The 23,535-nt window shown below is 37.3% G+C and overlaps 2 protein-coding genes across 2 annotated transcripts in view; both read right to left on the bottom strand.

The window, feature by feature from the left end:
* LOC114701457 overlaps nucleotides 1-23,535 on the bottom strand; it is a 61,825-nt gene that overhangs the window by 24,256 nt on the left and 14,034 nt on the right. Inside the window, exon 7 of the mRNA XM_037204323.1 lies at nucleotides 8,190-8,291. Coding sequence (XP_037060218.1) covers nucleotides 8,190-8,291 — 102 coding nt within the window. The remainder of the gene's footprint in view (nucleotides 1-8,189; nucleotides 8,292-23,535) is intronic.
* On the bottom strand, nucleotides 1,421-9,770 carry LOC119087657 (NKG2-A/NKG2-B type II integral membrane protein-like). Its single transcript, XM_037204076.1, has 7 exons — nucleotides 9,355-9,770; nucleotides 8,629-8,846; nucleotides 8,190-8,291; nucleotides 5,882-6,033; nucleotides 3,966-4,066; nucleotides 3,524-3,666; nucleotides 1,421-1,523 (listed from the first exon to the last, which is right to left on the bottom strand). The coding sequence occupies exons 2-6, from the start codon at nucleotides 8,801-8,803 to the stop codon at nucleotides 3,549-3,551; spliced, it is 648 nt and encodes a 215-aa protein (XP_037059971.1). The 5' UTR covers nucleotides 8,804-8,846; nucleotides 9,355-9,770; the 3' UTR covers nucleotides 1,421-1,523; nucleotides 3,524-3,548.

Raw genomic sequence — 23,535 nt, 5'->3', positions numbered from 1 at the left:
CTGGCCGACAACTGGGACAGAGTTTGGAATATTTAGTTTTAAATGATAGAAATTCAAATATAACTATGTAGCAAATAAACTAAATCAAAAATTCTCACCTATGTGACACAGAAGAATTATCTCAATATTTTCAGGTTTGTTTTGTGTCCTTTATTATGATCCTATTTGAAGGATCATAATAAATGTGATCACCTATGCAAATATTGTAACTTTGGAAATTATTGTGTACTTTGCTGAGGTTAGTTGAAGGGTCAATGTTCTGTTCTTAATTGCAATAGCTGGAAAATATAGAGGGTGTGTGAAATAATTAATATTTCTACAAATCTGAATTTTAATTTCTTCATTTAAATCTTTTTATGTTAAAATATAAGAATATGTAATAAAATTAATTTATGTGGAAAATTATTATAGAAATGAACCTTTGGGGAAAAATTATTATAAATATCTAAATATTTCTAAAAGTTCAAAACTGATCAAATTGCAATAGTTACTGTAGCCACTTACAAATGTTAATTAGCATATTTATAAGGATTTTAAGAAGCATGTCTTTGAGTTACAAAATAACACATAGACATAAAATCACTTTGCAATATTTATATTATTGTACTTTTTTTGAATTTCTTTTTTTTCACTTCTTTTTATTTTTTTATTTTACAATACAATTCAGTTCTACTTATCAGCCATGAATTCCCTTGTTCTCCCCTCTCCCGCCCCACTGCCTACCCTCCATTTCCACCTTCTCCAGGTCAAAGCCTTCCCCAAGGACTGAGATCAACCTGGTAGACTCAGTCCAGGCAGGTCCAGTCCCCTCCTCCCAGGCCGAGCCTATTGACCCTGCATAAGCCCCAGGTTTCAAACAGCCAACTCATGCAATGAGCACAGTACCCTGTCCCATTGCCTAGATGCCTCCCAAACAGATCAAGCCAATCACTGTCTCACCCATTCAGAGGGCCTGATCCAGTTGGGGGCCCCTCAGCCATTGGTTCATAGTTCATGTGTTTCCATTCGTTTGGCTATTTGTCCCTGTGCTTTATCCAACCTTGGTTTCAACAATTCTCGCTCATATAAACCCTCCTCTTTCTAGCTAATTAGACTCCCGGAGTTCCACCCGGGGCCTAGCCTTGGATCTCTGCATCCACATCCCTCAGTCATTGGATGGGGTTTCAAGCACGACAATTAGAGTGTTTGGGCATCCCATCACCAGAGTAGGCCAGTTTGGGCTGTCTCTGGACCATTGTCAGCCGTCCCAATATTTACATCATTGTACTTTTAGTAAATTCAGAATAAACATTTGACAAATTTTAAAATTACATAAATACAAAAATAAATGTGTCCTCTGATGACTATGTACAGAGAAATATATACAGAAACTTTCATCTGTTATAATGAAAACATCCCCTATAATCATCCAAAAACATTCTTACAAGTAATAACTATATTTGTTACCACCTAGTAGAACATTTAGAGAGAGCAGATGATTCTTTGGATTCCAGCCACAAGTTCATCTGAAGGGAACAGGAACTCTGCAGGGGAAATGGAAACAATGAGAAAGATGGAGGGAGACAGCTCCACAGGGTGTTACATGCACGTGGAATAGAAAACATAACCTTGGACCAAAATGCCACATCCACAAATTAATTTCTTTTTGGAATAGACATTTGCATTTTAAATAAATGTGTTACTCCATGAGTGCTTTGTAAAAAGCTAGATAATTTAGTAGCATATCAGTATATATATATATATTTACTATACCGAATTTTAAGGCTGGATTATCACACGTGAATGAGTCTGAACTTGAGCTCACCATTCAAGTGCATATCCTCACACAGAAAGGTAAATGCATATTTTATTTGAGCCATGGATATTATTGTCATTTCCTTCAAGGTTCTATGGAGCACTTTGAGGACACAGTTCTAGACAGGCTACTTCCTGTGCAGTCACTGGATTGTAGCTGCAACTGCCCTTCATTTCTTGTGCTTATCCTTGGATTCCTTAGTCTTATTCAGTTCATAGTAATCTCTTCATCTCTGTGGCAGGAGGTGTCAGGAATTATGCTTTAGGTAAATGTACTTTAGAGGTTAATATCATATATTTTTCATAAGCTTATATAATATGGGAAGCTTAGATGCATCTAATTGGCTGAGATGTGGAGTGAACACTTCTTATCCTGAAGCTAGATGCAAAAATCTAGTTCAAATATCCACACCTTTGAACTGTAGCTCACTGTAAAAATAAGTTTCAACAGATGTCTGGGTTCAACAAAAATTCATACTTGGGACCATGAAACACAATAGATTTGTAAAAATTAAAGAGAGGAGTGAAAGCCTGGCATTCTGGTTGGTTTTTCTGTTGTTGTGATAAAACATTTGACCAAAAGTAGCTAAGTAAGGAAAGGATTTGTTTCATTATATTCTTCCAGGTCACATCAATCACTGAAGGAAGCCAGGGCAGGAACTGAGGCAGAAGCAGGGAGGAACACTGCTTCCAACACAATTCTTTCCAGACCTGGAAAGAAGAACATTCAACTTCATGTAGAAAAACAATAACAAAAAAATAAGATATCTAAAATAGAACCAAACATGACTGGCAAAAAATGTCAATGAAATGATTCTTAATAATATTCTGCTGTACTCATCAACATCAGAGAGCCCCCATCCAGCAACTGATGGAAAGAGTTGCAGAGACTCACAACCAAATATTAGGTGGAACTTGGTGAATCATTCTGGAGAAGGGGAAGAAGGATTATAGGAGCCAGAATGGTCAAGGACATCACACACACACACACACACACACACACACACACACACACACACACACACACCAAAAAAACCCATAGAATCAATTAACCTGGACTCATAAGGGATCACTGAGACTGAATCGACAATCAGATAGCCTGCATGGGACTGACCTAGGTCCTTTGCATATATGTTACAGGGGTGTAGTTTGGTCTTCTTGTGGGACTCTGACACTTTTGTCTACTTTTGGGACCCTTTTTTCATACTGCTTGCCTCATTCATCCTTAATATGAGGGAAGGTGCCTAGTGTTATTTCAACCTGATATGCCATGTTTGGTTGATATCCCAGGGAGATCTGCCTTTTCTGAATAGAAATGGAGGAGGAATGGATGTGAGGAAGAAGGGTCTGGGAGGGGAGGAAGAAGGGTATGTACATCTCTACAGAAATGTAGTTAATAAATGAGTAACCTAATTGAACTAAGAAAACTCAATTTGTAATCTGCAGCTTCCAGCAAAGCAATTCTACAAAGTCCTGTGACAGCACATTGAAGGGTAAATTCAAAATTTGACAATGCTTCTGCAGAAATACAGCAATCTGTTGTAAAATATAATATTATAAAGAATATCTTGAGCAAAAAGATTCAGATACAAAAGCAATATTCGTACTGTTTTGTGTTTACTAGACTTCAATGATTTTTAAAAAATTCATTATTAATGCAAATAATAAAATTCACTTTAAGATGTACACAACTGTAATTCTATTTTCAGGTTATGAAATATAACATTACCTGGCAGACTCCAAGTACAGGTGTTTTAGTTGTTGAAATTACGCTTACAAAGATATGTATGTAAAGCTGTACAGTCATCTGTTGTGAGGCCAGAAGCTGACAGCATGACACAGTTATGTTCAACACGGGAAAACTCTGTTTTCCTGCAATGGGGCAAACACAAAATTCAGATATACTTTATGTGGATAATCTACTAAATGAGTTCATCTCATAAACAAGTGTAAAAGAAGGATCTCATGCAAGTTGGCAAAGTATGGTAAGGACTGATTGTTATGAAAGCCAAGTAGCCCATTCTTCAGATTCACATGAGCAGTTAATGAAGGTCAGGATCATTCTGCCTGTACATAATTCAACTCAGTTTACTGACACCACTCTTCTGAGTTCTCCTTTGTATGATTTTCTTTGTATGTGTGTATCTATTGTATTGTTCATGATAACTTACTTTGATTTCAAAGTTGGGTCTTTATTCCAAACTTCTAGTTGATTTCTGCTCTTCCTAAAGTCTCCAGTCCATGAGATCAGTGAGAACAATTGCAGAAAGTCCTACCAGAGAAACAAGGATTTTTCATCAGTATGAAGGCTCTTATTATTTTTTAAACAATGTGTATTCTGTTGTAGCATAGTTATTGTCCAACACAAATCAACATATTAAAGTTGAGAACACTTCTTACACTGCCAACACACTCACATATGTGTTTAATTTTGATCTAGACTTTTTAATTAACTTTTAAATGTTTATAGTTAGAAATTTTGTCCTTCTATTAGTGGGAAATTTCACAACTGATTTATGTACCTTAATAGACATTTATTCTAACAACAAAAACAAACCAGAGATTCAAACAAATTTACAGAAACACTGCATGAAATTCTCTAGGTGCTGTTCTCAAATCAATTTTTCTGCTCTTTCTCCCAGTTCAGTTTTAGAAGGAAGGTTATGGTTTACTATGAAGAAATGACTGATGCAGTGGACAAAATTTCTTGTTTTCTGGGTACCACATTATCATTAAGTAGCTGAGCCTCCACTCTTGTATATCACCTTAGGGGTGGATTACTGAAGGTAGCATTAATGCTTCTCTTGGCTACTATCATAAATACAAGGACAAACTTGGGGAGTAATAATAAAAGACACAAGCAAATAATTCTGAAGACTTGAAACAAAAAGCTGAAAGAGCATGACACCTGCAGATAAGGAACTATAGAATGGCAGGACATCCTGTCTCCCTTGTCCAATGGAAGGAAATGTCCTTACATGTTCTCTTCCAGAACCCAAGCAACAGCAGGTGGATTATGTGAGCTCCCTCCTCCATGTGTAAGAGAGACTGGTCAGCAGCACTGGGAGAGGCTGAAAGCACCTAATGGGCTGATTGTTCATATGAAGAGGTTCTCCTACTTGCTGAAAGACACCAGAGTGGAGCTGGTGTAGTGGATCCCGTGAGTACAGATGGCCATGTAAATGCCTCTGTCTTTAAGGGTGTGACACTCACTTCTTCCCTCCAGAAACACCAGATAGAGTGGGTTTTAGAATGTTATGCTCACATAACAGGGCAGTGAAACTGAGCAAACTGCAGATCAATGCAGTAAAATGGATCAATGATTTGCTCTGAGACCATGAAAGAGTAATAGTGGTGGTTCTCAACCTTCCAAATGCTGCATCACTTTAATACAGTCCTCATGTTGTAGTGATTGAAAACCATACAATTATTTCTGTGTTGACTTCATAACTCTAATGTTGTTACTTAGGAATCATAATGTGAATATCTGATATTTCCTATGGTCCTAGGTGACCCCTGTTGAGAGGGTCATTCCACTGTCAATGGAATTGCAACCCATGGTTTGAGAACCACTGTGTTACAGGATGACTCTGTAAAAGTGTATATATATGTCTGATCCCTGTCTTATAAAATTCAAAGGAGTGTGTGGCCAACTATAGCAAAAGTCAGTAAAATGTTTTTGTACAGGAAGTCCTGATAAGAATAATCATAGGGAAGGGACATGAAGGAAATGGAAATGCATGCTTAGTTATCTGACTATAATCACCTCTACCTAGTCACTTTCTGATCACTATTAACTATCATACATGTATAGACTTTTTTGTGTATGGTAAAAAAAAATGGCAAAGTTTATTTCAGACTAAATGTACTTGTACAAGAATGGCTTTCACAAAATAAACAAATGAATCTTGAAATAAATATTCACCACCAGTACACAAATATAAATAAAACATTGTAAAATAAAACAATGAAACATTATACAGAGTTGTAAATACATGAAACATGTATAGGAATGTGGATGAGGTCTACACACATCCCACTGACAGAAAGTAATGTCAAGCAATGATTGACACATGACCACTCTTACCTGCTCCTCTTCACTATCTATGTAAAGCAGAGTAGAGTTTTTAGAAGTGCAGGACACTAAACTGTCATTCCAAGTTTTTTTCTCCATACCAATATAATAACAATTGTGGGAATATGATATCCACTCCTTTGAACAATGACCACAAGAGTGTACTGAAGAAAGATGAATTTAATAGTGAAAATTAATATTTTCCTAGTTTTAAACATTCATGTAAAATATGTATCTACACAGCCTAGAGCCTGATAAATATATACAAAATGTACACTCAAGCACACAAAGAAAAGATTCTGCCCTATGGTCCTGTGTTTATTTGTCTATCTAAACTAAACAAACAAGTCTTTACCCTACACATTTTTCAGAGTCACTGAACATAAGCTCTATTCTAGGACAGTGAGTTCATTTCTGTCTTACCATAGTTTACCAGTAGGAGCATTAAGCCAATTATAAAAAAATTTTCTGGTCATTTTATTTGAATATTTCTTATTGGACAAAAAAGGTATCATCATTAATATTTACTGATGAACATGTAGTGCTCACGTTTCTAGATTTTTTCCCTAGAAATCTATTGTCACCTTTGCATAGCTTTAGTCAGACACAGAATATAATGAGACAAGCATCAGAACTTTGACAAGAGAGGTGTATCTTTCTGGTTTCTAGTCAGGGAGGAGTTGATCTGGTCCTTTGCTTCAGGATCTGGAGAGTTAAAATAATTCTTATGAAAATAAACTTTTAAAATATTGTAACAATTTTATTTTCTTAGTCTGAAGCTGATGTGCTATTTTAATTGGGGTACAGTGGAATACAATTGAAATTGTCAAAAAAAATATGGTGAAAACTACTTTAATGAAAGACCAAATTTCAACATTTTTTATCATATAACCTATGTAAAAAATCTCTTTTAAAACAGTATCTAAATAAAGAGTTTCCAAGGTTCTAAACTATGTTGAGTTATGAAATCATTAATAAAGTCAAAATTAAACATTTCATATAATTGCTCTGATATTCATGATATTGACAAAAACCATTCCACATTTAATCCAAATATAAACTTTAAAATTTAAATTAAAAGCTGCTGTTCTTTCTGCTTGTTCTTTTTTCTGCTAAACATTTTTTAATTTATTTATTTACAAAAAGTTTTTTTTTCATTTTGCATACCTTTCCCAGTTCACCCTCCCTTTCCATTTCCAGCCCCTACCCAACCCCATCCCCATTCACTCCTCAGAGAGGTTATGGCCTCCCTTGGAGAGTCAACAATGTCTGGCATACTAAGTTGAGGCAGGACTAAGCCCCTGCCCCTCATAGAAGCAATATGAACTCAATAATGAAAATCAGTTTACATGTTTGCATAGGTTTGAACATCCATGTATAAAATACAGCTATGCACCCCAGAATCTGGTTCATAAAACACAAAATGCACATTCAAACACACTCAAGCAGTTCTTCAAGCTCTGGTCCATAGTTTATATGTCCATATAAAGAATATAAACCAAAACCAAATTCTCTCCCCAAAGTTTTCTTCAAAATCACTGAATACAACCCCTATTCTAAAGGACAGAATTCATTTCTGAGGCATCATAGTTTGTCAATAGAAAACTTAAGACAATTATCAAAACGGTTGCATGGTTATTTTACATGATTATTAATTTCATGACAAAATGGATTATCATGCGTTAATGTTTATTATGAGAATTTACTGTTCATGTCTCTAGATTATTCTCTTCCCAGAAATATATTACTGTCATTGCATGGCTTAAGTTAGGTACAGCATATAATGTGTACAAGCATCAGAACTTGTACAATGGATCTTCTCCTTTGCATCAATAGGTGGAGAGTTAAAGTAATTCTTAGTAAATTTGACATCTAAATAATCATAACAATTTTAATCCCTTAGTTTGAAATTTATGTACTATATGAGTTAGAGTAATATAGAATATAATTTCAATTACTGTATTATGAATAATATGGTGAAAACTTTGGAGAAAATTAGTTCAATGAAATCCTAAAGTTCAGCATCTTCACAGTACAACCAATTGGAAGAGGGTACTTTCAAAACTTAATTTGTTTTTCTCAGTAAAGTATTCTAAATTGTGTGGTCGAATTATGAAGTCATAATCGCTATACTTATAAGCAAACATATTATAGTATCCTGTTATTTATAACTTTGAAAAAATTAGAACAACCATTCCACATTTAATCCACATATGTACTTGAAAATAAAAGCTATTTTTCCTTACTAGGAAGGAGCATTGAAAGATGCTTTGTTATTAAAGAAAAAAGATCCTTTATAATCTCTCAAAATCATGCTTACATGGAGAGACAACTCTGGTTGTTATCACCAAGGCGACCAGTAAGCCAAACCAGATGATGCCCAGGATCCCAGAGATGAGCTTCTCTGGAGGTGATAAAAAATCTGCAAAGATAAATGGAAGTGATGAGAGAGAAAACAGACATAGATGTTCACAAGGTTTACACAGAAGAGAACTTGGAGGATCAGAAGAAGAAATACAGCCCCCAGGCCCTCCTCAATGCTGTAATTGGTCTGTAGGAAATATCATTGCATTTTCCTTGAACACAATGATCATATATTCTTGCAACAATGTCTGAATGAAAACTGTGCTCACATCTTAAATCATAACACCATCGGCCAAGTTAAGATTTCCTTTCCTCCCAGGAAGAAGCCCATTCCCGACTGCATGCCAGCCGGCACCCCAGAGCAGTTACACTGAAAGGTCCATCCAGTGCCTTACTTTTGCAGTGGCAGTGCCTGCTGATCTCGACATGCTTCTGGGAAGCATTTTGAAGGCTGAACTCCATCAGCTGATTTCCTGATGGGTTACTGAGATGGAGCTGCAAGTGCCCCTTGGTTTCTTCTGCTGCTTCCCTGGGTCCTGAGGCATGTTCAGTTCTAAGCAGATGATTCATGACTCCTTCTGCAGCCCAGTGACATGTGCTTTGGTGATTCTACCTAAGAAGGTACACATCCTAATGTAGTCATGAAAGGAGGAGCCTGAGACCTGGAGCTTTCGCACAGTTGAAATATCTAATTTTACCTTGGGCTTTGAACTCATGTGTTATAGTTACAAAAAAAAAAAAAAAATCTAGAATTAAATCTGGCTTGAACCTTGTAACATGTGACTGTTAAAATATTATTATTATTTGGAATCTAATAGCTCTATTTATTCTTCTAAAATCAAAGTTCAAATATATATAACATAAAGCATTTAAAGCAGTTAATACGAAGATTGGCATGTCAAGCTCTCAATTGTGCCCTCTGGGATAAATCAATACGGTTTTTTGCCAAAGATACACAGAGCACAAATTGCAACACTTAGAATCCCCACATCATCATTAGGTCTCTGGAGGTTGTAGGTTTAATTATATTGGTAAGCAAATACAAACACAAGTGGGTGACTGACTCTCCACAGACACCAAGGACAGAACCTTGAGACAATCCTCCAGTGTGTCCCACGCACTTGGATTTATCCGAGGTGTTTAGAGGATCCACATCCCAGTTTGATTCCCTGCAGCAGAGCTGTGCCTCAGTTGTTCCACATGAGCATGTGCAGGGTCCCCTCGACTGACTGGGCTGGTGGAGACAAGGGAGCAGTGACAAGCTCCCTCTGCTGCCAGAAAGCCAGGTCTCCTGCATGAGTGTGGAGTTCGCAGGAGGCCTGTAGTAGCTGAGCACCAAAAGGTAAAAGTCAGTCACAGAAATCCAGGACAACAGTGACAGTGAACTGAGCAGGCTGCGCAGTGAGGCTCAGAGTGAGTCAGGAGTGGAAAAGGAGATTTCTCACCAAGGTGTCGCTGACGGTTGAACAGGAAATTCTCATACTTGAATGATTTTGAAATCAGTTTTTCTCATCACACCTTTACAATGTAGGTCACTTTGTGTTCTTGTTGAAAAGACACAGTGGTCAACTAAGTGGGCTGTGTAGTGTGTCATTTTCTGAGTATCTCACAAGAACTGCTATGTGTTCTAGAAAGGTGAGAAAATTAACCACCAAGCTTCCACTTACAAGAGTTTCTTAGAGGGTTTTTCTTTTTTACTGAAAGATACTTTTTCATATAATATATTCTGATTACAGCTTCCCCTCCCTCTACTTCTTCCAATTCGTCCACATCTATCCTCCCCTCTGAATCCACAGTCTAGTTGTCTCTCCTTAGAAAACAAACAGGCATCTAAGGGGTAATTAATATAATAAATATAATTATTATAATGTAATATAATATAATACAATATAATATAATTCAAAAGCAAATAAATAATAACAAAAATAAAAGACCAAAGAAGAAAAAGAGCCAAAGAAAAAGCACAGTAAGTGCATATAGACGCAGAAATACAGGCATTATTACACTCAGGAATTCCATAAAAGCCAAAACTGGAAACCATAATATATATGCAAAAGTACCTATAAATTAAAAAAAAAACAACAACAAGAAAAACGAAACCTGACTTAATATTATGAGACAAATACCCTCCAAAGGTGTTGTGGAGTTTGTTTTATGTTAGCCCTCAACAGCTAGGCATGGGCCCTACTTAAGAGTGGTTTGTTTCCTCAGTGTGACTCCCTTGGAGAAAATTAAATTTTCATTTACAAGGTAATTTCTAATCACCAATTAGAGGTAGCCTTCAGGTTGGGGAGGAGGTCATGTGTCCACTTCTCCGTTCAGTTCTAGATTCTATCTGGTGTAGCCCCATGCAGGCCCTGCGCATGCTGCCACACAGTCTCTGTGAGTGCATATGTGAGCAAGCCCTGTTGAGTCCAGAAGGCCTTGATTCTTTGTTGTCCTCCATCTACTCTGGCTCTTACACTCTTTTTGTCTTCTCTTTTGTAGAATTCCCTGAGGCCTGACTGGAGAGATTTGATGGAAATATCCAGTTTAGGACTGAGTGTTCCAAGGTCCCTCACACTCTGCACATTGTTCAGTTGTGGGTCTCTGTATTTGTTCTCATCTGATGCAAAGATTTACCTCATGATGGCTGAGCAAAACGCTCATCTATGAATATAGCAGAATATCATTTATGAGTCATTTTACTGTTCTGTCTTTTAGCACAACACTAGTATTTGGTTTTCCCCTAGGTCTCTGGCCTAGCTAGTCTCATGTTCTTGGTCATCAAGCAGCATTGTGTATGAGTTCCATCTCATGGAGTGAACCTTAATCAGATATTGGTTGGTTATTCACACAGCTTTGTGTCACTATTTGTACCAGAATATCTTGCAAACAGGTCACCTTTTTTGCTGGGTTGTTGTTTACTTTTCTTCTGTAGTAGCAAGCAGTATCTTCTAGTATCATAAACAGTAGTTAGTAGACATGAAGTCTCTACATAGGAACCAGCCCAACTTCTTCACATTCAATGAGTGTGTATGTGTTGTTTTCAGCAATAAAGCCTCACTGTCCATGTGTAGAAAGCCATCAGTAGCTTTGGCAATAGCTAGGGTTGTTTGGGTGTTTCCTTGGGCATATTTTTAAATCTCTCTCTCTCTTTCTCTGCTGGAGGCTGCTACACCCAGTATAAATTATATCATATGTATTTTCCTCCTCATAGCCATATTGTATCACACATATCGTGGAAAAGTCATGAAAACATTATAAAACTCATAGTAACATTATCAACTGAGATTAAGTTGACGTTAGTGTAATCAATACATTTTTCAAGTTCTAATGACTTATGCAAAACCCACAAAAATGTCATGTAACATTTTTGTTAAAAGTCTTGAAGTGGCTACATTTTGTTTCATTTTTAAAAACAAACTTTTGTTTAGAATTCCTTTAATGACAATAATTATGTTTAGTGGGTAAAATACTATTGAATATCATCAATGTTGCACTGTGTCAGTATGACAGAATATTAGATAAGTACTTATATTATTCAACCATTTACTCTTAATGTAACTGTCTATATTTTAATAGGAAAATTTAGTTTTTTTTTAATTAGGAGATTTTCTATTCATTTTACATATCAACCATGGATTCCCCTGTCCTCCCTCCTCCAACCCCCAGTCTTCCACCCCCACCCCCCATTCCCACCTCCAAGGCAAGGTCTCCCCTGGGAAGTCAGCAGAGCCTGGTACCTTCAGTTGGGGCAGGTCCAATACCCTCCTCCCTGCACCAAGGCTGAGCAAAGTGTCCCTGCATAGGCCCCAGGTTCCAAAAAAGCTGGCTCATACACTAAGGACAGGTTCAGGTCTCACTGCCTGGCGGCCCCCCAAACTGTTCAAGCTCATCAACTGTCTCACTTATCCAGAGGGCCTAGTCCAGTTCCATGGGGGTTCCTCAGGTATTGGTTCTCAGTTCATGTGTTTCCATTAGTTTGACTACTTGTCTCAGAACTTTTTCCAATCATGGTCTCGATATCTCTTGCTCATATGATCCGTCCTCTCTCTCTTGTTGACTGGAGTACTGGAACTCTGCCTGGGGCTTGGCCATGGATTTTTACATCTGCTACCATCAGTCACTGGATGAGAGTTGTATCATGACTGTTAGGGTGTTCAGTCATCTGATCACCAGAGTAGGTCAGCTCAGGCTTCCTCTTGACCATTGCCAGTAGTCTATAGTGGAGTCATCTTTGTAGATTCCTGGGGACCTCTCCAGCACTCTGATTCTTCCTATACCCATGGTATCTTCATTTATAGTGGTATCTCCTTCCCTGTTTTCCCAATCTGTTCCTGATGCAGCTGGGACCTCCTGCTCCCCTAAGTTCTCTTCTCCCTGATCCTTGCCCTCTATTACCCCCCTCACCTCCAGTTTGCTTATGTAGATCTCATCCATTTCTCTGTTGTTGGATGATCCCTGGGTCTTTCCTAGGGTCCTCTTTACTTGCTAGCCTCCCTGGAGCTGTGAGTTGCAGTCTGGTTATCCTTTGCATTACATCTAGTATCCAGTTATGAGTGAGTACATACCATGTTTGTCTTTCTGAGTCTGGATTACCTCACTCAGGATGGTATTTTCTAGTTCCATCCATTTGCCTACAAACCTCATGATGTCACTGTTTTTCTCTGCAGAGTAGTACGCCATTGTGTATATGTACCACATTTTCTTTATCCATTCTTTAGTTGAAGGGCATCTAGGTTGTTTCCAGGTTCTGGCTATTATAAATAATGCTGCTATGAACATAGTTAAGCATGTGTCCTTGTGGTATGATTGAGCATTCCTTTGGTATATACCCAAAAATGTTATAGCTGGGTCTTGAGGGAGATTGATTCCCAATTTTCTGAGAAAGCACCATACTGATTTCCAAAGTGGCTGTACAAGTTTGCATTCCCACCAACAGTGGAGGAGTGTTCCCCTTGTTCCACATCCTCTCCAACATAAGCTGTCTTCAGGGTTTTTGATTTTAGCCATTTTGACAGGTGCAAGATGGTATCTCAGAGTCATTTTAATTTGCATTTCCCTAATGACTAAGGATGTTGAGCAATTTCTTAAATGTCTTACAGCCATCTTAGCTTCTTCTGTTGAGAATTCTCTGTTTATCTCTATAGCCCATTTTTTAATGGGACTGTTTGGTATTTTGATGTCTAGTTTCTTAGGTTCTTTGTATATTCTGGGTATCAGCCCTCTGTTAGACGTGGGGTTGGCGAAGATCTTTTCCCATTCTGTAGGCTGTCATTTTGTATTATTGACAGTGTCCTTTGTCCTGCAAAAGCTTCTCAGTTTCAAAAGGTCCCATTTATTAATTGTTGCTCTCAGTGTCTGTGCTACTGGTGTTTTATTTAGGAAGTGATCTCTGGTGTCAATGCATTCAAAACTACTTCCTATTTTCTCTTCTATCAGGTTCAGAGTAACTGGATTTATGTTGAGATCTTTGATCCACTTGGACTTAAGTTTTGTGCCCAGTGACAGATATGGATCTATTTGCAATTGTCTACATGTTGATTTGAAGCTATGCCAGCACAATTTGGTGAAGATGCTCTTTTTTCTGTAGTCCAGTTTGGGCTTCTTTTTCAAAAATTAGGTGTTTATACATATGTGGATTAATGTAAGGGTCATCAGTTCGGTCCCATTGGTCTACATGTCAGTTTTTATGCTGTTTTTATTACTGTAGCTCTATAGTAGAGCTTGAAGTCAGGGATGGTGATGCCTCCAGAGGTTGTTTCATTGTACAGGATTCTTTTGGCTATCATGGGTTTTTTGTTTTTTTCATATAAATTTAAGTATTGTTCTTTGCAGGTCTGTGAAGAATTGTGTTGGGATTTTGATGGGGATTGCATTGAATCTGTAGATTTCTTTTGGTAAGATTGCCATTTTTACTATGTTAATCCTACCTATCCATGAACATGGGAGATCTTTCCATTTCTGATATCTTCTTCAATTTTTTTCTTCAGGGACTTAAAGTTCTTGTCATACAGGTCCTTTGCTTGCTTAGTTAGAGTTACTCCAAGTTATTTTATATTATTTGTGGCTATTATAAAGGGTGATGTTTCTTTGATTTCTTTCTGAGCCTGCTTGTCTTTGGATATAGGAGGGCTACTGATATTTTTTTAGTTAGTCTTGCATTCTGACACATTACTGAAGGTGTTTATCAGCCGTAAGAATTCGTTGGACAATTTTTTATGGTCACTTATGTATACTATCATGTCATCTGCAAATAGTGAAAATTTGACTTCTTCCTATCCAATTTGTATCCCCTTTATCTCCTTTTGTTGTCTTATTGCTCTAGCTAGAACTTCAAGTACTGTATTGAATAAATATGGGAAGAGCAGACAGCCTTGTCTTGTTCCTGATTTTAGTGGAATCACTTTGAGTTTCTATTTACTTTGATGTTGGCTGTAGACTTGCTATAAATTGCCTTTATTATGTTTAGGTATGTTCCCTGTATTCCTGATCTCTCAAAGACCTTTATCATAAAGGGGTGTTAGTATTTATTAAAGGCCTTTTCAGCATCCAATGAGATGATCATGTGTTTTTTCCTTTCAGTTTGTTTATATGGTGTATTACATTGATGGACTTTCATATGTTGAACCAACTATAGCTAGAGTTTTCCTGCCTGGCCCACAATCAGGATAAATCTCTGTCATCCGCCAGTCCCACAGCCGCTCAGACCCAACCAAGTACACTGTGACTTATATTGCTTACAAACTGTATGGTCGTGGCAGGCTTCTTGCTAACTGTTCTTATATCTTCAATTAATCCATTTCTATAAATCTATACCTTGCCACGTTCTCGTGGCTTACGGGCATCTTCACATGCTGCTTGTCATGGCAGTGGCTGGCAGTGTCTCCCTCACCTAGCCTTCCACTTCCCAGAATTCTCCTCTCTCCTTGTCCCGCCTATACTTTTTGCCTGGCCACTGGCCACTGGCCAATCAGACTTTTATTTATACAGAACTATATCCACAACTTTGCATCTCTGGGATGAAGCCTACTTGATCATGGTGGATAATTGTTTTGATGTGTTCTTGGTGTCTGTTTGTCAATATTTTATTGAGTATTTTTGCATCAATGTTCATGAGGGAGATTGGTCTGTAAGAAGATTCTCTTTCTTTGTTGCATCTTTGTTAGGCTTGGGAAGCAAAGTAACTGTAGTCTCATAGGAGGAGTTTGGTATTGTTCCTTCTGTTTCTATTGTGTGGAACAATTTAAAGAGTATTGGTATAAACTCTTCTTTGAAGATCTGGTAGAATTCTGAGTTGAAACCATCTGGTCCTGGGCTTTTTTTGGTTGGAAGACTTTTAATGGCTGTTTCTATTTCCTTAGGGGTTATTGGTCTATTTTAATAGTTCATCTAGTCTTCATTTAACTTAGGTATGTGGTACCTATCCAGAAATTATCCACTTTTTTTTGATTTTTCCACTTTTGTGAAGTACAGATTTCTGAAGTATGACCTGATGATTCTCTGAATTTCCTCATTGTCAGTTGTTATGTCTCCCTTTTCATTTCTGATATTGCTAATTTGGATTTCTCTTTCTACATTTTGGTTAGTCTGGATAAGTCTGGATTGTCTATCTTGTTGATTTTCTCAAAGAAGCAACTCTTTGTTTCATTGATTCTTTGTATTGTTCTCTTTGTTTCTATTTTATTGATTTCATCTCTCAATTTGATCATTTCCTGGTGTCTACTCCTCCTCAGAGACTTTGCTTCTTCTTGTTCTAGAGCTTTCAGGTATGCTGTTAAGTCACTAGTGTGAGATTTCTCCAACTTCTTTATGTGGGCATTTAGTGCTATGAATTTTCCTCTTAGCATTGCTTTCATAGTGTCCCATAAGTTTGTGTATGTAGTATATTCATTTTCATTGATCTCTAGGAAGTCTTTAATTTCTTTCTTTATTTCTTCCATGACCCATTGGTTATTCAGCTAAGCACTATTTAGTTTCCATGGAATTGTAGGCTTTTGTATTTTTTGTTGTTGAAATATAACTTTAAACCATGGTGGTCTGATAGAATATAGGAGGCTATTCCAATTTTTTTTTGTATCTGTTGAGGTTTGCTTTGTGACTGAGTATGTCATCAATTTTAAAGAAGGTTCCATGGGGTGCTGAGAAGAAGGTATATTCTTTTTTGTTAGGATGGAATGTCCTGTAGATATCTATTAAGTCCATTTGAGTCATAACATCAGTTAAGCCCCCTATTTCTCTGTTAAGTTTCAATTTGGTAGATCTGTCCAGTGGTGAGAGTGGAGTGTTGAAGTCTTCCACTATTAATGTGTGGGGTTTTATGTGTGATTAAAGCTTTCATAATCTTTCTTTTATATATGTGGGTGCCCTTGTGTTTGGGGCATAAACATTCAGAATTGAAATTTCATCTTGGTGGATCTTTCCTGTGATGAGTATGTAATGTTCTTCTTGATCTCTTTTGATTGACTTTAGTTTGAAGTCTATTTTGTTGGATATTAGGATAGCTACACCAGCTTGCTTTTTAAGACCATTTGATTGGTAAGAGTTTTCTCAGCCTTTTATTCTGAAATAGTGTCTGTCTTGAAACTGAGGTGTGTTTCTTGTATGCAGCAGAAAGATGGGTCCTGTATTTGCATCCATTCTGTCAGCCTGTGAATTAAGTCTATTGATATTAAGGGATATTAATGACCAGTGATTGTTAGTTCCTGTTATCTTTTGGTGGTAGTGTGTGTGTATTTCTCTCCTTTGGGATTTACTGCTATGGGGTTGTTTATTGCCTGTGTTTTTCTGGGTATATCTGACTTTTCTTAGGTTGGAATTTTCCTTCTAGTGCTTTCTACTGGGCTGGATTTGTGGATAGGTATTGTTTAAATCTGGTTTTGTCTTGGAATGTCTTGTTCACTCCATCTATGGTGATTGAAAGTTTTGCTGGCTATATTAGTCTAGGCTGACATCCATGGTCTCTTAGTGTTTGCACTATATCTATCCAAGTCCTTTTGGCTTTTAAAGTCTCCATTGAGAAATCAGGTATTATTCTGATGGGTCTGCCTTTTTAAGTCACTTGGCCTTTTTCCTTTGCTGCTCTTAATGTTCTTTCTTTATTCTGGATGTTTAGTTGTTTAATTTTTATGTGGCCAGGGGAATTTTTTGTGGGATCTAGTCTGTTTGGTGTTCTATAGGCTTCTTGTATTTTTATAGGTATTTCCTTCTTTAAGTTGGGAAAGTTTTCTTTTATGATCTTGTTGAATATATTTTCTGTGCCTTTGAGTTAGTATTCTCCTTTTTCTCTCTTTCTTTCTTTATTCTTTTTCTTTCTTTCTTTTTTTTTTTTTTTTGGTTTTTTGGAGACAGGGTTTCTCTGTGTAGTTTTGTGCCTTTTCTGGATCTCGCTCTGTAAAAAACAGGCTGGCCTTGAACTCACAAATATCAGCCTGCCTCTGCCTCCCAAGTGCTGGGATTAAAGGTGTGTGCCACCACCGCCCAGGTTCTTCTCTTTTTTCTAGCCCTATTATTCTTAGATTTGGCCTTTTCATGGTGTCACAGATTTCCTGGATGTTTTCTGTTATGACTTTTTTGGCTTTGGTATTTTCTTTGATTGATGAATCTATTTCCTCTATTGTATCCTCTACACCAGAGATTCCCTCTTCCCTCTCTTGTATTCTCTTGGTTATGCGTGTATCTGTTTTTCCTGTTCATTTACTCATACTTTTCTATTACAAGCATTCCCTCTATTTGTGTCTTCTTCATTGTTTCTATTTCCCTTTCAGGTCTTGAACTGTTTCCCTTACATGTTTAATTGCCTTTTCATGGTTTTCTTGGCTTTCTTGAAGGGATTTATTGATTTCTTCCAATTTTTAGTTTGTCTTTTCCTCAATTTCATTTTTTATTGAAAGGCCTCTAGCATCTTTATGATGCTATTCTTAAGGTCACTTTCTTCTGCTTTTTCTACATTGTGATGTTCAGGTCTAACTGTTGGAGGAGGGCTAGGTTCTGGTGATGCTGTATGGATCTTTATGTTGTTGTATGTAATTTTGCCTTGATGTCTGCCCATCTCATCCTCTAATAGGTATAAGAGGTGCCTGTGTCTGAGCAAGTTGCTATTGGTCCACTTTGTGCTTGTTGTGTCTGTGTCTTAGGGAGCTGCTCTTGGGTCAACCCAATCTTGTTGATTCTGTGACTCACAGAGTTACTCTTGGTCTTATCAGGGCTTTTGGTCCAGTCATAGCTGACAGATTCTGTGTTTCAGGAAGCCTCTCTTGGTCCAATGAGAAGTGGCAGATTCTACATCTCAGAAAGGCACTCTTGGTCTAATGAGGGATGGTAGATTCCCTGTCTCAGGAGGTTACTCTTGTTCCAGTGAGAGCTGGTGGTTTGTTTCCTGTGCCTCAGGAAGTGGCTGGTTTCTCAGATGGATGGATATGGGGACAGAGCATGTAGATTGCAGGGTCTAGTGGGGGGTCGTGAGGGGTGGGGCTGTCCCAGGTGCCCTGCCTGCTGGCTGACAACTGGGACAGAGTTTGGAATATTTAGTTTTAAATGATACAAATTCAAATATAACTATGTAGCAAATAAACTAAATCAAAAATTCTCACCTATGTGACACAGAAGAATTATCTCAATATTTTCAGGTTTGTTTTGTGGCCTTTATTGTGATCCTATTTGAAGGATCATAATAAATATGATCACCTATGCAAATATTGTAACTTTGGAAATCATTGTGTACTTTGCTGAGGTTAATTGAAGGGTCAATGTTCTGTTCTTAATTACAATAGCTGGAAAAAATAGAGGGTGTGTGAAATAATTAATATTTCTACAAATCTGAATTTTAATTTCTTCATTTAAATCTTTTTATATTAAAATATAAGAGTATATAATAAAATTAATTTATGTGGAAAATTATTATAGAAATGAACCTTTGGGGAGAAATTATTATAAATATCTAAATATTTCTAAAAGTTCAAAACTGAGCAAACTTTGCAATAGTTACTGTAGCCACTTACAAACATTAATTAGCATATTTATAAGGGTTTTAAGAAGCATGTCTTTGAGTTACAAAATAACACATAGACATAAAAATCACTTTGCAATATTTATATTATTGCACTTTTTTTGAGTTTCTTTTTTTCACTTCTTTTTATTTATTTTTTTTATTTTACAATACAATTCAGTTCTACATATAAGCCACGGATTCCCTTGTTCTTCCCCCTCCCGCCCCCCTCCCCTTCCCCGCAGCCTACCCCCCATTCCCACCTCCTCCAGGGCAAAACCTTCCCTGAGGACTGAGATCAACCTGGTAGACTCAATCCAGGCAAGTCCAGTTCCCTCCTCCCAGGCCGAGCCTATTGACCCTGCATAAGCCCCAGGTTTCAAACAGCCAACTCATGCAATGAGCACAGGACCCTGTCCAACTGCCTGGATGCCTCCCAAACAGATCAAGGCAATCAATTGTCTCACCCATTCAGAGAGCCTGATCCAGTTGGGGGCCCCTCAGCCATTGGTTCATAGTTCATGTGTTTCCATTCCTTTGGCTATTTTTCCCTGTGCTTTATCCAATCTTGGTTTCAACAATTCTCGTTCATATAAACCCTCCTCTTTCTAGCTAATTAGACTCCTGGAGTTCCACCCGGGGCCTAGCCTTGGATCTCTGCATCCAGATCCCTCAGTTATTGGATGGGGTTTCAAGCACGACAATTAGAGTGTTTGGCCATCCCATCACCAGAGTAGGTCAGTCCGGGCTGTCTCTCGACCATTGCCAGCCATCCCAATATTTACATTATTGTACTTTTAGTAAATTCAAAATAAACATTTGACAAAATTTAAAATTACATAAATACAAAAATATATTAAATGTGTCCTCTGATGACTATGTACAGAGAAATATATACAGAGACTTTCATCTGTTATAATGAAAACATCCCCTATAATCATCCAAAAACATTCTTACAAGTAATAACTGTGTTTGTTACCACCTGGTAGAACATTTAGAGAGAGCAGATGATTCTTTGGATTCCAGCCACAAGTTCATCTGAAGGGAACAGGAACTCTGCAGGGGAAATGGAAACAATGAGAAAGATGGAGGGAGACAGCTCCACAGGGTGTTACATGCACGTGGAATAGAAAACATAACCTTGGACCAAAATGCCACATCCACAAATTAATTTTCTTTTTGGAATAGACATTTGCATTTTAAACAAATGTGTTACTCCATGAGTGCTTTGTAAAAAGCTCGATAATTTAGCAGCATATCAGTATATGTATATATACCTTTATATTTACTATACTGAATTTTAAGGCTGGATTATCACACGTGAATGAGTCTGAACTTGAGCTCGCCATTCAAGTGCATATCCTCACACAGAAAGGTAAATGCATATTTTATTTGAGCCATAGATATTATTGTCATTTCCTTCAAGGTTCTGTGGAGCACTTTGAGGACACAGTTCCAGACAGGCTACTTCCTGTGCAGTCACTGGATTGTAGCTGCAACTGCCCTTCATTTCTTGTGCTTATCCTTGGATTCCTTAGTCTTATTCAGTTCATAGTAATCTCTTCATCTCTGTGGCAGGAGGTGTCAGGAATTATGCTTTAGGTAAATGTACTTTAGAGGTTAATATCATTTATTTTTCATAAGCTTATATAATATGGGAAGCTTAGATGCATCTAATTGGCTGAGATGTGGAGTGAACACTCCTTATTCTGAAGCTAGATGCAAAAATCTAGTTCAAATATCCACACCTTTGAACTGTAGCTCACTGTAAAAATAAGTTTCAACAGATGTCTGGGTTCAACAAAAATTCATACTTGGGACCATGAAACACAATAGATTTGTAATAATTAAAGAGAGGAGTGAAAGCCTGGCATTCTGGTTGGTTTTTCTGTTGTTGTGATAAAACATTTGACCAAAAGTAGCTAAGTAAGGAAAGGATTTGTTTCATTATAAACTTCCAGGTCACATCAATCACTGAAAGAAGCCAGGGCAGGAACTGAGGCAGAAGCAGGGAGGAACACTGCTTGCTGCTTTCATCTCTAGCTTTCTAATACAGTCCAGCACTATGTGGTTAGGAATGATGCCATAGACAGGGGGCTGGGGCTGCCCACATCAGCAATCATTCAGGACAACCTCTCACCGTAGTGATCACAAGCCTAATCTGATCAAGACAAATCCTCAACTGAGACTCCCTCTCGCCAGACTGTGTCAAGTTTACAATGAAAAAGTAATCAGGACACCTGGTTTAGTGGCTTAGAGCTACAATCCAAGCTACTTGGGAAGGGGAGGCCAAGGTGTCTTAATCTCAATGACAGCCTGGTCTATAGAAATTCATGCTTGTTCTAGGAATAAAACTATGTAAGACCTGTCCCCAAAACAAAAATCTGAAGGATTAATCTGGAGTAAATCCGTTGCCTGGCATATGATTTTCAGTATTAGAAGAAAGCTCATATGTTAAAATATCACTAAACTGAAGCAAGACCATATAAATGTCTTAATTAGAATGTCTAGAATATTATTGAGCCTAATGATTAGAATAGGTGTATTAATTTTTCATTTTTTTATACATCATGATCAGGTTTTTATGACAATTTTGATATGTGATAATGGTTGATGACTGGATGCTTCATGGGGACTGAATAATATTGTTGTCATATGTAAAGTGTCACTATAATGCTTTTATTTCGTTACTACCATTAGTCGTTAAAATGAGATGCTATTCTTTATTTTGAATGGTTCAATAGTGCTGAGAAGTCCTTAAATTTTAAATCAAGACCCGATAAACAATTTCAATGGACCAATAACCTCTAAGGAAATAGAAACAGTCATTAAAAATCTCCCAACCGCCAGGCAGTAGTGGCGCACGCCTTTAATCCCAGCACTTGGGAGGCAGAGCCAGGCGGATCTCTGTGAGTTTGAGGCCAGCCTGGGCTATCAAGTGAGTCCCAGGAAAGGCACAAAGCTACACAGAGAAACACTGTCTCGGAAAACCAAAAAAAAAAAAAAAAAAAAAAAAAAAAAAAAGCCTAGGACCAGATGGTTCCAACAAAGAATTCTACCAGATTTTCAAAGAATTAATACCAATACTCTTCAAATCATTCCACACAATAGAAACAGAAGGACCATTACCAAACTCCTTTTATGATGTTAGAGTTATTCTGATAACAAAGACACAACAAAGAAAGAGAATTACAGACCAATCTCCCTCATGAACACTGATGCAATACTCAATAAAATATTAGCAAACTAACTCCAAGAACACATCAAAAACATTATCCACCATGATCAAGCAGGCTTTATCCAAGAGATGCAAGGATTGTTCAACATACAAAAGTCTGTCAACATAATACACCATATAAACAAACTGAAAGAAAAAAAACACATGATTGTTTCATTAGATGCTGAAAAGGCCTTTGACAAAAGCCAACACCCCTTCATGAAAAAGGTCTTGGAGAGATCAGAAATACAGGGAACATACCTAAACATAATAAAGGCAATTTACAGCAAGCCAACAGCCAACATCAAATTACATGGAGACAAACTAAAAGTGATTCCACTGAAATCAGAAAAAGACAAGGCTGTTCACTCTCCACATATCTATTCAATATAGTACTAGAAGTTCTAGCTAGAGCAATAAGACAGCAAAAGCAGATCAAGGGGATACAAATTGGAAAGAAGAAGTCAAACTTTCACTATTTGCAGATGATATGATAGTATACATAATTGACCTCAAAAATTCTACCAGAGAACTCCTACAGCTGATAAACATCTTCAGTAATGTGGCAAGATATAAAATTAACTAAAAAAAAAATCAGTAGCCCTCCTATATACAAATGATAAATGGACTGAGAAAGAAGTCAGAAAAAGATCACCCTTTACAATAGCCACAAATAATGTAGAATACTTTGGGGTAACTCTAACTAAGCAAGTGAAAGACCTGTATGATAAGAACTTTAAGTCTCTGAAGAACAGAAATTAAAGAAGATATCAGAAAATGAAAAGATCTCCAATACTCATGGATAGGAAGGAATAACATAGTAAAAATGGCAATCTCCCAAAAGAAATATACAGATTCAATGAAATCCCCATCAAAATCCCAACCCAATTCTTCACAGACCTGAAAAGAACAATACACAACTTCACTTGGCAAAACTAAAAAACCAGGATAGCTGAAAGAATCCTGTACAACAAAACCACCTCTGGAGGCATCACCATTCCTGACATCAAGAGCTACTATAGAGCTATAGTAATAAAAACAGCATAGTATTGGCATAAAAACCTGACATATGGACATAGAATAGAATTAAAGATCCTGACATTAACCCACACACCT

Source organism: Peromyscus leucopus, chromosome 3 (assembly GCF_004664715.2).
Source record: "Peromyscus leucopus breed LL Stock chromosome 3, UCI_PerLeu_2.1, whole genome shotgun sequence".
NCBI lineage: Eukaryota > Metazoa > Chordata > Mammalia > Rodentia > Cricetidae > Peromyscus > Peromyscus leucopus.
Note: the sequence above shows the minus strand (reverse complement) of the source record. Positions and strands in the feature narration are given on the sequence as shown.

Excerpts from the sequence above, each read along its gene's own strand:
- LOC119087657 (XM_037204076.1), bottom strand. The coding sequence starts at position 8,803 with ATGAATCATCTGCTTAGAACTGAACATGCCTCAGGACCCAGGGAAGCA. Across the intron at positions 8,292-8,628 it reads CAGGCACTGCCACTGCAAAA|ATTTTTTATCACCTCCAGAG; the intron begins GTAAGGCACTGG and ends TTATCTTTGCAG. Across the intron at positions 4,067-5,881 it reads TAGATAGTGAAGAGGAGCAG|GACTTTCTGCAATTGTTCTC; the intron begins GTAAGAGTGGTC and ends TTTCTCTGGTAG.